Raw genomic sequence first — 17875 nt, 5'->3', positions numbered from 1 at the left:
CATGCACAAAGAAACATAATTAACAGCTGTAGAGACATTAGTTTGATTATCTCTATGGGAGACATCTCAGCAAATGCATTATTATAACATTGATTCTTTCTCTTAAGCTTTCTTTTTTACTGTCAAGGTCAGGTTTTTTATACTCAGTGTGGGGCTGCCAGACTTTGAAATGTTCCTGCTGTTTAATAACAACAGATCAGATGTTTAAAGGAATATATTTATTTAAAGATGTAATCAGTAATACTTTACTGGCTTTTTCCACCAACTAGCCACAACATATCAGCAGGGCCTTGCAGGTGTTGCTGATCAATGCCAAGCACATCTTTGGAAACTTGATGCCTTAAAACTTTGACTTTCCTTTCCTATACCACTAACCGATTATGGAGCTCATTTCCACAATCATTGAGCTAAGTCAGTGCCTAACTATGGAGTCTGCACAAACAAATCTAAACTGCATGAATCTGTAAACTACTCCCCTCTGATTGAACTGCAATTAACTTTACAGCCTAAAATGCACCAAGGGTGTCCAGTAAAGTTTGTAATTTGGAGAGGGATCCAGATGGGCTTGCCAAAATCAGTCTGAAAGGGAACTTATTTTGTGAACTGACTTGCCCACCTGGAAGATTCTTATATAATGGCCCTGTCTCAAAACATCTGTTGAGGGCTCTGTAGCCAGGAGCTACAGAGACTCTGTAGCTCAGGAGCAGAGACCTTGTTTGCTCAAAAAGTAGATGACAAAACAAGTTACATCAGTATGCTGATATTTGTCTTGTATTTGGGCATTTTTAACAGGGATGTGGTTTCTTCCCATTTTAATAATGACAATTATCTAACTGAATATCTGACTATAGACAAGGACAGAGAGAGAGAGAGAGAGACAGAGAGAGAGAGTGACATTTTTATTTGAACTAGTCAGCTAAAAACTACCTAGTTAGTAAATCAGAAGCTCAAGTTAAATTAAGCAAGAACCATGAATAGGTATGACCATTTAAGTATACACTCCCTGATTTTGTTTAAGTGCCAAATAGCCCCTCCAAATTTTCTCTCACAGTTCAAAGTAGAACTTGAACAGAACAGTGAGATGGGAAGAAATTTGGGGGTGCTATGGTGTGCTATAATAAAATTAGGGAGCATGCCTGTCATAGGCCTTTTTAGCATGAAATGGTATTAGCTTATTACGGCTGTTGGCAGACGATCTAATTCTGATCAAAACCACTTTGATATATATGAATCAGTATGGATAGTAACCAGGGTTAGTAGCAGTCACAGGTAAATGAAATTAACAAGATTTTAAGCAAACCTTTTGTGATGTTTGATGCTTTTTTAACAGCTCACTACATGTAAAGCTTTACATGCAGTAGTGGGTGATAAAATATATTTCTGCTGTTGTAGATGTTTAACTGTTCCGGATGTATCTTGGAAAACCTGCCACATTATTCAGTTCAACACCGTGATCTTTTGCTTTTATCTGACATAAACACAAAGCTCAGCCAAGCTCTGTCACCTGCTCTACATTCAAGGTAGGCTTTTCAGAATCAGAATCAGAATCAGAAATACTTTATTGATCCCTGAGGGGAAACTCTTTTAACCCAGTAAATGTCAACAGGACACCCGCTCAACTCTGCACCTGCTCAACTCTGCATAGTTACCATGACAACAGGGTACTTGACAGCGACCATGCACAATGGGATGTTGTGGGCTGTGAAATTATCTTGAGCTGTCAGTGGCAGACAGGTGGACAGGCTGGCTGGGAGATATATGTGACATATGGGATACATGTAAATAGAGAAGGAAAATAAATGTATGGATGAGAGAGTAAAGAAAGGAGGATATGAAGGTAAGAGGATGTGTGCAGATCATGATAAAGAATTGTCATGATATAGAGTGGAATAAGCAAAACAGAAATGTATTAACAGAGAGAAAGAAAGAAAAATGAGAAAAATGGCAGACAAGTTTTTTTAGGTGTAATTATAGAAGCTTCAGCAATCAAATAGGTACTGAAAGGGTAAAAACAGGGGAAAGAAAGAGCGATATAGAGATAGAAAGTAAGAGATGGCTGGTGTACTATCTGTGGGCATAATTTTCAGGGCAACAAAAGGGCAGGCAGGCAGAGGGGAACCGAATCCTGGTCCGTTTGTCTCCTCAAATGGCCTCTAGGGACTGTGTGAAATGGCCCTTTTCTTCTTGGTCCTTTTCAGCACTAAACCCCATCTACATGACAAACAGTGTCACTTTGAAGCTGCTCGTGTCATCTCTGCCTATCTGTCACTCATTCCTGACCTTTTGCTCCCGCCTCTCATCTTTCTGTTTTTTTACTTTCCACAGTAATTCACTTTTTTGTCACCGCCTCTCTTTCACCATCTATCCTTTTCATTTATCTTTGATATCTGCCTCTGTGCTCAAATCAAGTCTTTGGATCTGAGAAAAATGGCAAGGACATTTCAGCAGTTCAGGCTTCATGTGTTATATTGTTTGAGGCGTACTAATTCGACAAAAGCCCTATCAATTAAGACTTTAATGTTGTTGGTTACATAATACTTAAGTTGACTAATAACATTTGACCTGTTAAAAGGCAGTGCCATGTTTAAGACTGGAAAAAATTGTTCTTATATAAATATAGACTGCCATAAAACTGTTATTGACTGTTGTTATCCATTTTAACCAAGGCAACAGTAAACAATCAGTCAGGTAAACAATGAAGCCAATCAGAAACAACATTATCTCTCCTTGTTTGGACATGTACAGTAACTGTAGCAAGCCCCTTGGCATTCAGTGGTGTCTCAGATGTTATGTGACATATGGATGAACAAACAAATGATTCAGCACGCTTAGTCCAATCACTGTATATTCTACATGCTGAAACACAGACACATATGCGTATATGTGTGAACAAAAGTACATGCGAGCAATAGTCAAACTACCTGGTTGAAGCGCTCCAGCCGCTCCTTGATATCAGCCAGTGTAGGGTTTGGGCTGCGAACTTTGACCTCTGGGTTTTGCCTCTGGGCATGCAGACCATTTCCTACGACTCTGCCAGTATAGCTGTGAGAAAAAGAAAGGGAGAGTTTTGAAAAAAATTGAGAATATCCGTGTCAAATAGAGGCAGATATCCATTTAGTTGTAGTAAGACTGACAAGAAGTGGTTGCTTGACCTAGCACCAGCCATTTTCTGATCTTATTTGGCTTTACTCTGATTGTTAGCACTGTGCAGCACTGTATGTATTTGTTATTGTGGGATCTTTCATTGTTGTATTTAAAAATGTGTAATTATACTATCAAGGACCACAATGGAAATAAGTCTTGGACTTTACTTGAAAAATAAGCTGAGATGTAATTTGGCTTTTACTGTCAAATAAACTAAACTAAAAACCAAACAGAAACATCATCATCATGTACTCCATCAATGTCTGTACAGTATTTAGAAATCTGCCAACTGTACCACAGCACTTCTTTAACATAAACTAAAAACCATTAGGGCCTCATTTGTCAGACAAAACAGAGCATGTTGCACGGAAAACATATGCAAAATGTTTTGCATGAACATTAAATCAAATGTGGTCAAAAATCACCTAATGCTGCATGTATGTTCTTCTGTAATTGAAAAGATTTTAAATAAAATTATGACTGAGCACAGCCTTGTAAAAATGTAACTGAGAGAGATGGTGAGCTTTAATCCCTAGCATGCTCCATGGGCCCACAGCTCGGCAGGGATTATAGCTGTTGATTTTGTTGTAGCTGTTGTTGAGCTGATGTAAGGGAGGCTAACATTTCTAGCAACTGCCTGATGTGGAGGGGGAGTGTTTTAATTGCGTAATAGACACAAATGTTGTTTTGGCTGAAATAACCAAGAGGTACAACAGACAGTTGTACCTCTGCGTTTAGCAAAGCAAGCTTGCACAGGAGGGTTGTGTTTGAATCAATCTCCAGGTAGTAAAATCGTTACAGGAATAACACACATACACACAGCCATCTTGTCATGTATTTCCTGTAAAGCATTCAGAAATTTAGTGCTATTTTGTTTTATTTTTTTTTACACTTTTCTCTATGTTAAAGTAACACCATTTATTAACAGTTACTAATATGATAACATAATAACTAACTGGCCAATAACTAATTTGTTTATAACCTACAAGCAAATTCACTAATTATAGCAACTAGTATGTTCACAATGATAACTCGTAACTCGTAGAATAGTGAGTAAAAACATCCTAGAGGCTACTTACTCCTGATTTTAGGGAAATAATAAGACACCAGCCGTCATAGAGAAGTGCTGAGACACTATAACCTTTAGAAATCCATCACTGCCTTACAGAGAATGTGAAAGTACATGTACTTTCAAATCCATTATTATTATTACAGAGAGGCTGTTAATGTTAAAACTTACTCACCTTCTCTTAACTCATACTGCTACAGACGTCTAAAGCACACATATATTCACTCATCCCACAGGCAATACAAGGCTGATGAAGTGATTATGGATTGTGTGAAGTGAACGTGGTTATATGGATGTGTTTATGGGTATGTGCGTGCATTTGTAGTTGTTTGTGCATGCGCACACTTGTACATATTAATGTGAATATGAGAGGCAATCATAAAAGTGCTGAACTTGAGAATCTCGGCCCTGTGATCTAAGCAATGTCTTGATAAGGTCTGTGCTCCTTCGGCTTGCTGAAACAGCGCTTTACATATTGGGCCCATAAAAATGCAAACATTTCTCGCTTAACCCTCTGCCGCTACACATTACTTTACATCCCCTTCTTGTTTATTTCCTCTTCCTCCTTCAATTGCTTGTTTCACTTTAGTGTATTTGCAAAGTGGATCCCCCAAATCCCTCCCCCAGACTCAGACAGACACACACACACACACACACACACACACACACACAAACCGCTGTCTGCTTTGACAACAACTGAAGCTCTTAATTGCCAGTGGCTCTGAATCTTCTCTTGTCAAGATGGAAACAATCAATAGCTTTTGGACTTTCAACTCCCCCCCGACATAAATGAAAAATTGAAGTTCCCTAAGCAGTGGTTGAAAGAGGGGGCCTGTGTGTTACGGAGTGTATGCGTGTTTGTCTCCAGGCTTGGCTTGGGATAACACTGCTGGTGCGGAAATGAGCTCATCAGATGGGATGCTAAGAAAAGGCAAGTGTCAGGGTGAGTTTGGAAGTGTGTTAGACCTGGCACATTTCATTGCAGGGTATGTTTGATATTATGTAGGGAATATGACAACTAACACAGTGGGACATCCCAGAGCTGATTACCTGATAGACAGACAATTAATGCGACACATTTCTGGACGGATCTGGAGCAGACATCAGATGTTATGATAAGATTCCTGCCAATGGCAATAATGTACTTAACTCAAAATAGTTCTCACTATAGCCTTATGTCCCAATGAATTAAAGTGTGACTATGAACATAGAGCAGAAGATTGTACAAGAAAAATACAAGACTGCAGCACCCAAATGATATTTCTCTTGTGTGGCTAATCAATGAATAACAGCTTTCTGCAATCAACAGTGTGTGCTCTCCTCTGGTGGTCCTAAATGTTCAACCTCAACAAATATTCAAAATGACCACCTACACATGTATGGCTTCTGACTCATGGCTGTCTGACTCCTTTCTATGGAACGGACTCATTCCCCTGTGAATGCCTAATTGATGCACTATCCTGAAGGCAGCTTTATCTGTTCTCATCTTTCCCTCTGCCCAGAGCACAGACTAGCAGTGACCTCCACTCCTTGATGCTGACCCCAAACTGAACTGTCTCGATCTTTTGAGGGCCTGCAGGAATGCACGTGGGTTGTAAGGCAGAAAAATTAAATATTCATCTTTCAAGATGTACAGGGAGATACCAGAAAAAAAGAGCATTTTGAGCGTACTCTTGTGCCTGAACATTTTGTTGTATATGCTGTAAACAAAGCTAGACCATAACATGAATAATATATATAATATAATAATATAGAAATAACATTTCAAGGATGTGTAAACATTTGATGAAGGGTATAGAGAAGGTTTGCCGTAGCCAGAGTGAGGGGGTATCTAGTAGATTGGCTCCAGGTAAAGTAGATTATGTTCTTTCATCTGTGCTCAGTTCTTGACTGATCACCGGGGTCTGGCTGGAAGGTTTAATGAGCCCACAACACTCACAAGGGATTCAATTAGCTAGATGTGTATATGTGTGCATCTCTCTTTAACTGCAGGTAAGGGGTCATCTTTGCATTTCCCCATGCATCTCTTTTTTTCAGTGAAACTCATCAGAGCACTCCACACTCTTATGGCTGGTCACATTTCCCTTTAACACAAACATAGCGCAACAAACAACTAAAAACTAGACTTACTTATATTACTTAACCTTTTCAGCGTATCTTATTTTTAACTTCCCAAAGTTTAACATACAGCACCATGATTACTGGAGACTTACTAGATGACCCACAGACACTATAAAATAAACATACAGCAGGTAGGCTGTTGGATTGTAATTTGTCTAATTGCTTAATTGCATTCGCAAGCTCTCTCTACAGAGATCTTTGCCAGAATCCCAGTGGTTAATGAGATTATCCACTGGTATCTGCCAGAGAGAGAGAGATGGTTGTACATTGTCTCTGAGATTATTGAAGGCAGTTTTGATTATATTTCTGATGTGCTTCAAAATCCACATCAAGATTAAAAAGCACTTCAAGGTTACATGCTGTGCTCGGGGCTTGACATTTTGTGCCAGGAATTTTAAGTTAGTACACTGTTTATCTGGATCTTTGCTTCAGTAATTAGAATCAATAATCATCTTGTATGAGCTCAAAAGACATTTTATGAAATCCTCAGGTTTATTAGATCAATGCCCTGATGCAGTGTATCAACAGAATAACAACACTGAATAATATAGAAATATACTGTATAATTGAGCATAATCTCTGAAGCTATTAAAATCAATCTTGCAGACACTAATATTATTTCACATTGGCAGCTTGTAAAGACTGAATTATACAGGTCGTAATGGAACCTTGAAGACCCTGCATGTTACAGTGACATTATGAGGAAACGGCATGCAGCAGTTTCTGCCAGACAGGTACTGTAAGTCCTACATCAATGTAAAATCATGCTACGGAGACAAACACATCTCTGTTGGCCAGTAAGATATGCAAATAGTTGACAGTATCATAGACGAGTACTCAAAAGTCCAGACCACCAAAGTTAAGACTCAACTTAAGGCAAAGTCTCTGGCAACAAGGAAGGGTGAAGAAATACCAGAAGGTTGTATGTGAGTGTATGTCAGCAAGGTGTAATTGCAATTAAACAGCATGACATTTAAATAACAAAATGTAACAGAACTACTAACTGCTACTGCTATAATATAAGCCATGATGAATTTTCTGTCATAGTGCTTCCTTCAAATTTGTACCAGTACTAACTATTCACATGAATAGTTCATTTACTTTTTAAGAATAGTATCTTAAAAAAAGGGCAACACTGAATGATTTATATTTATTTGATTAATTGGACTAAAGCTTCTTCTGCCTATCCTAAAGATAAGACATGAAACATGTTTGCATCTTTGGCGGTCACATTTCTGCATGTAAATTGATTTGAATGATTGATTCCTCTAAAAAACATCAGGCTGAATCAGAGCAAACTGAGGAGGGGAAAAGTGTCAATGACTAATGATTAGGAGGAGATGAGGTTGTTTTCATCTGAGTGAGTGTGCGTGTATTTTTGTGGCTGTGGGTGGTACTATTTCAGCGGAGGAGGGCATTGGATATAGAGCGGGTGGTAGTGCTTAGGGTAAACAGCAAACTGTAGGTTCGTCATGATTAATAAAGCCTCGCCTCACCCTCCCGGCTGTCGTGGGTATACAAGATTGAACATGTGTTGAGTCCTATGATTAATACACATTGGGTCATGCCAGCTGTAGTTTTTAAAGATGCCATCTTTGAGGCTTGGCACTCTTTGTGACATCTTTTGGGAAGATTTGTGATTTTTAGTCACTGATGTGTTGTTGTTTTTTTTGTTGCTTCGCCCAAATATAAACTTCATATTCAAGTAGGGTCAACATTACACTTCTTATGTCTGTTCCACAAAGGTGGAGTTAGAATTCTTGCTCTGCAGCTTTTTCATTACACGCATTGCACACATTCGATTATTAACTAAATACTACTGTATATGGTACAAACTTAAAATGTGAGCATTGTTGCTGAGGTCAAGGAGAAAGCAACTGCCATAGAGTTTTGAAATAGATGTCTCTTGAGGTCTATGGTGCATACTTTAAGAGAAAAGATGCCATTGCATGGACCAGTCCAAAATAAATGGAAATTATACAGTATACACACTATGCACATACATTTTATTCTTCTTATCATTTCCTCTTTCTTTAACTGTCTGTGTCTCTTTCACTTATATAACAAACATATACAAATACACCAAGATAAAGAGGTATCACATATTTTGATACCAAAACAAGGGCTTTACGAAGAATAGACTGTACTGTACTGAGTCTAACCTGCGGAGATTCACTAATATCTTTTTTTCAAACCAACACTAATATCACATACTTTACTACCAACATTGGTAGATTCCTGTATTTTCAGACATGCCTTTCTTAAGCTAAGACCTTGATACTTTTATTGTCTGTTGCTAACTTGATAGTTTTATTAAGTGACATGAGTCTACAAAAGATGAAAACATATACTGCTCACCATAACACTAAGCCCATAACATTGTAAAATATAGCATTACAACTTTCTCTTCATGGAACAAGTGGACCTGAAGTCACGACTGAGGCCAGTAGTGAGAGCAAGGGAGAGGTTGAGTAGATGTTTGTAGCCAGCTGACTTTACGAGCAGTGCTTGGACATGTTGAAATACTCTGAACAGGAGGTTTTGTTCTGAAAGGCCAGGCTGTTCTCACACACTGTGAGCTTAGCAGCCATTCACTGTACTAACACTATGCACATGAACAGGCAACTGGTCAAAAGCCACTTCGCAAACATTTAATCAACATGACATATGTGCACATGCTGTCTCTTGGACAGTAAACATGAACATGTGTTAACACATACAAATGTTTCGCAAGCCTGTGCCCTGTAATGTCATGTGAACATACACAAACAGCACACTCAGAACTACCACAAACCTTTGTGAGATTATCATAGATTCCCAATGATAAACACAGTGAAAATAAATATTTCAAACATCAAGCTATATACAAAATTAAGCACTGGCAAAATCTTTGGCTGCTTTTATAGAAGATGTCCAAAATCCTGACAGTATGTTACTGTAGCTTGCTGTGCTTCAAAGACAATGTTATTAGAGAAGAAATACTCATCATAAAAAGTGCAAGGAGAAATAGCAAGCAAATCAGGAGAGGTCATCTACAGGGCAGGCAAGCTCAAACAGTGTGCTTTTCTTTCTATGCTCTATCCCCCCCACCACCTATTATTTTGCATTCTTAAAGAATCTCTCACAGTACACCAAGAGGCCATGTCTTCAGTTCAAGTCATCTTTCTTCTTCCTCTTGATTTCTCTGCCCACTATTACAAATTCCATTAAATCCTGCTTTCTCTCTCTTTGTTCTCATTGCTGTCTTTTGTAACCCAGCTGGTAACCACATGAACATGCTGAACGCCACCAGTAGCTGCAGTCACTTGGAAGTCTCAGCAGTACCTGGGGCATGCAGTCTTGGCTTAATTTACCTCTCGCTCTTTTCCCAACAGCTCTGTGTTTTTCCCCTCTTTATCTGTCTCCTCCCATCTTTTGACCTCAACTCTTCCTTGTTCCAGCTGGCAGCTTGGGGATTTGGAAATTAAACAGTTATATGGCCAGTCCCAGTGAGACACTGACCTAATGGGTGTTCAGAAACACCATGACACTGTGGATTTGATTTCTGGTTTCCACTGCTGAAAGAAGAACTTTTGACTGTAGTTCTAAGCAATGAGATTTCAAATTATTTGTCAAAATTTTGTGAAGCTCCCAGTTAATCTCTTTAAGAGCTGAGTCAAGGGTGCTGTGTGATTTTGTAAACCTGGCCGGTAGCCCAGTGGGCCCTCTGTCATGCTTCTTAGCAGCTTGGAAAGCTTCTGTATTGAGTGATGAGTCAGACATGTAGGCAGAGTCAGGGAGGGTCAGAAATATAAAGAGCAGCATAGGCACAGCAGTCATGTTGGCAACTCCACACAAAATCAAAAACACAGTCAGCTGCTGAACCCAGCAATCTCATCGCTCTTGTTTTGAAGCTAGCTGGAAACTGTTTTGATGATTTCATACTGACTAGCTGCTCCTTGTGCTTGGGAAGTGTCTGCATGACTAATCATGAGATGGTGTGCAAATCTTTAAACTCTTCAAACTTGTTTTGCCAATTTATTCATTCGTCTTTAGGTCATTAAACTGTGTCCTTTACTCTATATGGGAATGCGGATGTCAAAGATTGCCTTGAACTTACAGTATGTTACGAAGCAACCCAAACTTTTTGACTTGTGACCCCTTAAAACAAAGCAATGTCTACTTGCAAAGCCTTGTCACACGTTGCATACATCTACCAGTTATGACCAGTTCAACCAAAAAGCTTTTTTTCCTTCAAAGAAATTCATAAGAAAAAAGCAAAGATTAGAACAAATTCTGGGGAAAAATAACCCTAATTTTGTGTAGCAGTTATTTTTCTTCTCTTATATCCTGTTAATCATCTTGCAACCTCTTTGGGGGTCCTGGCCTCCTAGGTTGGGAACTACTGGAGTAACTGCAGTAAGTGCAGAAGACATGTCCTTTTACAATTAATTATGGGGCTCCACACTCAAACATAAACAGTCCACAGGCTGTGTTCTAACTCCAGTTACAATACTTGCTGGGTTATGTCATTTCAGCCAAGATGAAACATTTTTGCTAATGAATCTTTATAGTTTTAGTCTTGGACTTCACCTGAGGCACGACACCTGTGCTGAGCTGGTCATATATCTGTCTTTGTGGTGCTGTGTGCCAGTGAAATATGCCTGTTTATGGCTGTGTGGTTGGGTTGGAATTACACACCACTATGTTGGTCTCAACTGCTTTGCCACTTCTTAAGAGGTCCCAGGGTGATTTTACCACGACCAGGCTGGTTTATTGAGTGGTTGCACTGTAACAGCTATATGGTTGAAGGTCCAATGGCTCAAATTACTCATGGCTATTACGCACTAAAAAGCCTGTACTCTATAGTGCAATAAAAGGTATTACGGCACTTATGAATGGCTCCCTTCATATTGCATGTTGTTTTCTATATCCTTTTTAAATGCTATCAATCAATCAACATACATGGCCTGTATTGGGTCAGGTCAAGTATCCAATCAATATTTCTCCTCCATCCTGTTTTCAATTTCCCCATCACTGCCAACACTTATCTCTTTCACTGAGTACTCCTGAGGGGAATCTAGCTTTCATAAACAATCATTAAAGTCAGATTTCCTTTCATTTCTCTCGTGCGCATTTCTCTCTCTGACCAGAGCACCATGTGGTAAAGCAAAGCAGCCTGTTTGAATGTTTGCTTGTCTCTATGTTTGTTTGTGTAATCAGCGTGGCAGCATGGTAGCTGTTGACTGGATGTGTCTTATCACATTGTTGGGTGGATGGAGATGAAAGCTGACCCCAGTCCCCTCTGAGCCAGTAGACCATGGTCTTGTGGAGATGCGGCCCACTGCTAATAGCAGGCTGGAACTCTCTTTAGAATTGGGATTTCCAAAATGCTCAGTGCCAAATTAATATAAAAAAAATACTGCTGAATTTCCAGAGGGAAACAGTGTTCTCATTTAGCAGGTTTCAGCAGATTTGGTTTTGAGTATGCACTGCTGACCAAGGTTACACTTACACTTCCTGGATACATTAAGCCTAAAAGTTTAAGTTTATGTGTTGCCTGAGTCCCTATTTGTGGTGGCAAACAAGCTCAGCTGTAGGCTACCTCAACAAGTACTCTGGGTACTCTTCTGGGTTCAGCCCAACTTGCCTTGGTTTGCTCTCTAGGTCACTGTGACCTGGGCCAATCCTGAGGAGAGTCAGAGCTGGAATAGAGACTGAGCAAGAGGGAGGGCAGTGAGTTCAAAGAGAGAAAAACAGAGATAGGAAAATGATCTATGACTAGGCACAATGATTCACTTAGCATGCGCATACACTTACACATACTGTGATTACCTTGTACCCAGGAGGCGTTTGATAATCATCATTAGGGCTATTCTACCCATCTATTTCTATTTCTGTCTGCAGGCTAGGTGATGTCTACAATATCTAGTTTGGCTCATCATTAGCCCATTATAGGCCTACACACAGCCAAGCATGTTTCATTTCAATGCTACTCCAGGCTAATGAACAGGTATCGATTTATCTAACAATCACAGCAACTGCAAAGAGCTGAATTAATTTGGTGTAAGTGACTCGCTCTTGCCAACAAACTGCTCTTGCTCCCGCTTTCTTCCTCACACTCTCTCTCACACACACAAACACACACACTCTCGCTCTTTTCCTCTCATCCCTGTGGCTGTGTAAGCAAATGCTGACATTAGCAAATCAAAAGTTGCAGCTCAGTGTAATGTATATACTCTCTACACTCTGTATGAAGCCACCAGATCCAACATGTTCTCTCTGTACTTAGTTCTGCCTCCAAACACTGACATAATGATGAAGGGCTAAGACTCTCAATCATACTGAAAAAATACAAAATATGAATTACTGTAATTTGACTACATTTCAATATAGTACAGGGACAATACCTTCAGACTTAGGTGCTAGTCTGACAAGGGAGCAAAGTATGCTTCCACACTGCACCCGTGTGGCCAATATTGTGTACTGAAAGCCACTGTTTGAGGTATTGGGCCATTCTGAGTTTGAATTTTAAGAATGAGCTGAGAGTCTGACAATGTTAATTTTAAGCTTCTATTTTAAATGAAGATATGGCTCTCACAAAGCATACAGGAAGAGCGTTGTGATATTAGTCTTAAACAAAGCTTGACAAACATTTCAAAGTAAGAAAACTGAGATCACTAAGCCTCATAATCTCAATCTGGGTTGTGGCAGTTATGTGCATCACTTGTGGCACTGAAACTAGTCGCAGGTCAGGGTCCACAGACTTTTGAACAGGTGTGTCTGAGTTAAACACATTTTTCAACAATTTAATTTCATTCAATTAAATGTAATTCACCTAAACTCAAATCACAAAGCCCCTATTTATAGAATTGTTATGTGATTATAGCATCTTTCTAATTATTATAATGGTGACATTCATCTGCTGTACAGTGGTCTGATACTTTGCATGAAAAGGATGCATAGCTTTGGCTATCATACATTAAAGACTAATTCTCTGCTGAAATGATAGAATGTCAGCTGGTAATGAAAAACTGCTGTTCATGTCCACCACAAAAAAACGTATGTGTTTGAAAGTGTAATTTTACTCTGCAGGTATGCTGAAGCTACATTACACCAAGTAATGGAAATTAAACCATTGAAATTGTAATTTACAACTTTTATTTTCAGCTAAATAAATACACTTTCCTCCAAGAAGTGAGGGAGAGCCGCTACCAACGCTCCCCCTCCACAACTACAAATCAGTGTGACTACTTGGTTACATGAAAGTTAAACAAATTACAAAATGAAGAGCTACAATATAGCTATAGAGCTATAGCGTTTGTAATAGTCTCTGTGGTGGCAGTTACATAGATTACAACTGTAACTGGCCCATGGTTTACTTTGAGGACATTCCCAGGCCTGACTGTCCCAACTGTGTCTGTCACTGGGTGTAACTGTTCCCCACCTCTCCATGTCGCCTACTCCGATGTACCAGCAGAAGTACTGCAGACTGAGTCAACAGACCACACAGATTTCTGGGAAAAGACTACGCAGCTCCATTAGATTGGAGAAACAAGAACAAGTCATGTCTGCCTTGCCCACACACGCAAATCACATGCAGACAAGCATAATTTCTTGACAAAGACAATCATTTTTCCCTTGTACATATGCCCCCACACACTCACACACACTTTCTCCTCTCTCTATTCCTCACAAACATGCACAAATAGCCTCTTCTGTGTTTGAATTCATAAATTTAACTACACAGGTCTCAAGATAATGTCTGAGTTAGGATGTGCCACTCTTTGCAAAAATTGTGGCTGACAGTGAATCCATTGCTAGAGCTGAATTTAATTAGAACACACAGCTGCCATGGATATTAATTTAAAACTAGTGATGGCTAACCCTTTCAGACCTAAGCCCAAAAGTGGCCATCTGGGCCTGGCTTGCTATTTTTGACTACATGTCTTTTTTTCAGCACAAATTCAGCTTTCCATGTATGTGAATGACTGATGCTATAGCATCTATATAACTATAGCACATACAAGTCAAGTGGGCAAGATTCAAGTAAAACTCACAGATTTCCATCCAACATAAGTGTAGAGTTTGTTCTATGCAAAACTGTGTTTCACTAATTTCACTGAATAGCACTAATTTATCTAATACATTTTGAAACCTCATAACTTCTTGTGTAAACTGATTAAACATACCTCAACTTACCCTACTATACTTCGATGACATTGATTTCCCAATAGGTGGCAGCAATAACCAATTTAAATTCCACCATTCCATTCCATTTTAAGTTCCACCAGACAACTCACAGATTTCAAGGATGTTGTGTGTATGTATTAGGAACAAAGGGATACACGATGTATGTAAAAGAAAGTGACAGAGAAGGGAAGACAGATAGAGACTGCACCCCAGCTCAAATTTGCTTATGAAAAATCAAGAAAATGACACTGCAGAAACAAACAAAGCAATATCATTAAATGGAACATGTGAATAGAGGAGGGGAAAAAAAACAAAAAAGAAAGAAAAGAAAGAAAGAAAAATAGTTACAAGACCTAGAGCGATGAATCTATCTCCCCTTCCAGCCAAATGCCCACATGCCGAGGAGGGCATGGATAACTGAGGTCAGAGGTCTGGGGGGAGCTGGAGGGGCAGTTGGTGTGTGGAAGGCAGACAAGGCAGGCAGAGGCAGAGCCAGGAGAGTAAACTATCCTCTGGTGTGGTACAACCACCTGTTTGTCTGTCTGTCTGTCTGAGCCGGACCAGAATGGCGTGATCTAGTGCTTAAGGTTGACAGCTCCAGTGTAAACTAAAAACCAGTCAAGGGGTTCACCATGGATAAAACTACGTATACTATACGTCATGGTTTTATGTACTTGTATTAAATCTGTATGTACTAGCTGGCTTTTCAATCACAGAATGGCTCAGTGTGTACAACGTGTATCATAAACATGGACAAACACAGAAAGAGGGAGGCATAATGTCACATCTGGACTGTACTGAGTATGCTGCCTGTGTAAGCAAAGAGTACTCAGTGCAAACAGTCCAGTTTCAACTCAAACATACAGTACGTTTGACTCAAGGCAACAAACATACACAGGCATCCACATACTCAGACATACCCGCATAGAGAGTGGGGAGGGCTTGTGAGGGTGTTGAGTGAGGGGGTCAGGGATCAGACTCTCTGCTGCTGCAAAGGGCATGTGGGAGCACAACTCACAACCATCATCTGCCATGCGAACACACACAGGGCACACACAGACAACTACACAGTACATTAACTATGCTTATATGCAATCAGAATATAGGCATACCCCCCACGCACTCAAAAACACCAGAATAACATATATAGGATTATATACTGCAATGTTGTCAAACTGCTGTTAAGGTCTGGGAGTAAGAGAAAGTGACTGTCCTGCAGGCAGAGAAAAGAAGGGCAAAGGATAGGGAGCTATTATCCTAATGAAGTCAGGCAGATGGTAGCATTGACAAACACATGGCCAAAATGGCTTTCTTGGCAGAAATCCCAGCCATAACTATCATGTTTGTCATGATCAGGCTTATCTGTCAATCCGCCACAGGTTGGAAATTGGATACATATCATAAGTCAGTCAGTAAACTGAATCTGAGAAGTCTGGGTTTGGGTTAAGACTCATTGACTTTATCACGTTTTATAAGATTAGTCCCTCTCTGGCGCTTTTTTTGTGCATTTGTGATTTTGCAAGGCTTCTCTTCTACAGGGATTAGTAATGGAGCTGGTGGTAGTTTGAAGTTATATAGGAAAGTCACATTCTTGAATGTATAACTATATACAGTAGGTGTTACTTATGTTGGTGGCCTTGTCGTCTCTAAGAAATGACATCAACCATTTTTAGCAAATCCCTACTGTCCTTTGCCTTATTTTTTCATCTCTATTTTCTGGTTCAACTCTGAAGCTGCATTTGTTAAAGTCACAAGCACTTTCCATATATGGACTACTGCTCTCCACTTCGTGTTGCCATTTGATTGGAAAACATAGCATTTGAGTGTTCTTTTATTGGCATTTCGTGGTGCTCATTAATACATTAGTCTTTCCAAATGAGTTGTAAACTGGCAATGACACTATATCATTTTTTTTTTCAGTTTAATTAACAACAACTTTACACTTTTTACTGTTATTGCTGTAGCCTTGGATGGATTTCTTATGTTAAACAGGTTACTGGCATCAGTAAATTGTTGTCTCTCTCTGTCCCTCTTGTTCTCAAATACACACACACTGCAAAATGCAGGCCTAGATATCCCGTCAATTATTAGATTCTTGTCTTGTATCAACTAGTGCTGCTGATGTAAATCTGGTGCCTTTTATAATATGCTCAATTAATCTACACTTCAGGAAACAACCTATTCAATTACCTGTTGTGTTGAGATGCTTAGCTGCTCTGACTCAAAAATACTGAAGGCCTACAGTGTATATGGCTGTGGGATGTCTCTGTCACCTGACGAACCAGCTGCTATTACCTAGCAATGATGACCATGGGCATTTACTTTTTGTGCAATGTATTATTTATGTGCCCTTTTTCATTTAATTTGTACAGACAGAGTGCAGCTAAATAGAGCTGATTTTCGAATGGGCCAAGTCTGCACCCTCAAAGTCTAGCCAAATCTGGCAGCCATATATGAGCCAGATCCAGTTCACATTTGCTCCTTCTGTGCATCATCACTTTGTCACAATAAAACTGACCCAGTTGGCTATACCTGCTGGAGATACCAATACTGTGCTAGACTTTTGACTTAGACATGGCAATTTTAATTGCTATCTTTTGTAACACAAATACAGTATTTAACAAAAGACACAAAATGTATGTACAGATACAGTTTTGAGTTAAGGTTAGGGCATTAGGGTTAGGTTTAGGACCTAAGGTTAAGCAAAAGAGAGGTAAAGCTGTTTTGAAAGAAAACACTAGTTCTTAAATATGTCTTCATAAGTACTGTTCTGTACCTATATTTCGCCTATATACGCATTAATTGGTTAGTTGGTAAAGAATGTGTCTGCATGTGTATGTTTGGCAGCAGGGTGAAGTGTATAAGGACATGCAAAAGTGGGGTGGGTGGGCATTGGACTTTCCCTTCATTCTGTAGCTCTTCCATGCGGAGGCCACATTCCCAGCACCACTCAGGGGGCTCCAGTGAGCGAGCCACGACACCAAACCCACCCGGAATTCTAGGAACGTTTTCCCTGTGGTTTCAGGTTACCGCATACACACACTGAGCACAGATCACAGGCACACACACAACACTCTCCACAGTAGTGTACTGTACTTTTGTTGTTTGTACAGAGTTGGTTTTGTTAGCTTTCCCTCTCTCATCCCATGCTGGTCATTCATTTTAATTTTGAACTCACATACTTATCCATCGGGTTGGACAAGAACTTGGACTAACGCTTAAACTTGCAATTGGATTCAAACCAAACGTCTTGTTCAGAATCTCACTTTGATGGTAAATACCACACACTGAAAAGTTAAAACTGGTACAAACATTCACACTGAAACTCTCTATGGAATCTTTCCAATGCTTGCTATGGGCCCCAAATTC

At 39.6% G+C, this 17875-nt stretch overlaps 1 protein-coding gene across 3 annotated transcripts in view; it reads right to left on the bottom strand.

The window, feature by feature from the left end:
- Positions 1 to 17875, bottom strand: part of gpc5c (glypican 5c) — a 103463-nt gene that overhangs the window by 29745 nt on the left and 55843 nt on the right. For all 3 annotated transcript variants that reach the window (XM_044219921.1, XM_044219922.1, XM_044219923.1), the window contains one exon: positions 2922 to 3042. In XM_044219921.1, the coding sequence (XP_044075856.1) occupies positions 2922 to 3042 (121 nt within the window). The remainder of the gene's footprint in view (positions 1 to 2921; positions 3043 to 17875) is intronic.

The sequence above is a fragment of the Siniperca chuatsi genome, linkage group LG13 (assembly GCF_020085105.1).
Source record: "Siniperca chuatsi isolate FFG_IHB_CAS linkage group LG13, ASM2008510v1, whole genome shotgun sequence".
Lineage (NCBI taxonomy): Eukaryota > Metazoa > Chordata > Actinopteri > Centrarchiformes > Sinipercidae > Siniperca > Siniperca chuatsi.
The sequence above is the reverse complement of the archived record's forward strand: the minus strand, read 5'-3'. Positions and strand labels throughout refer to the sequence as shown.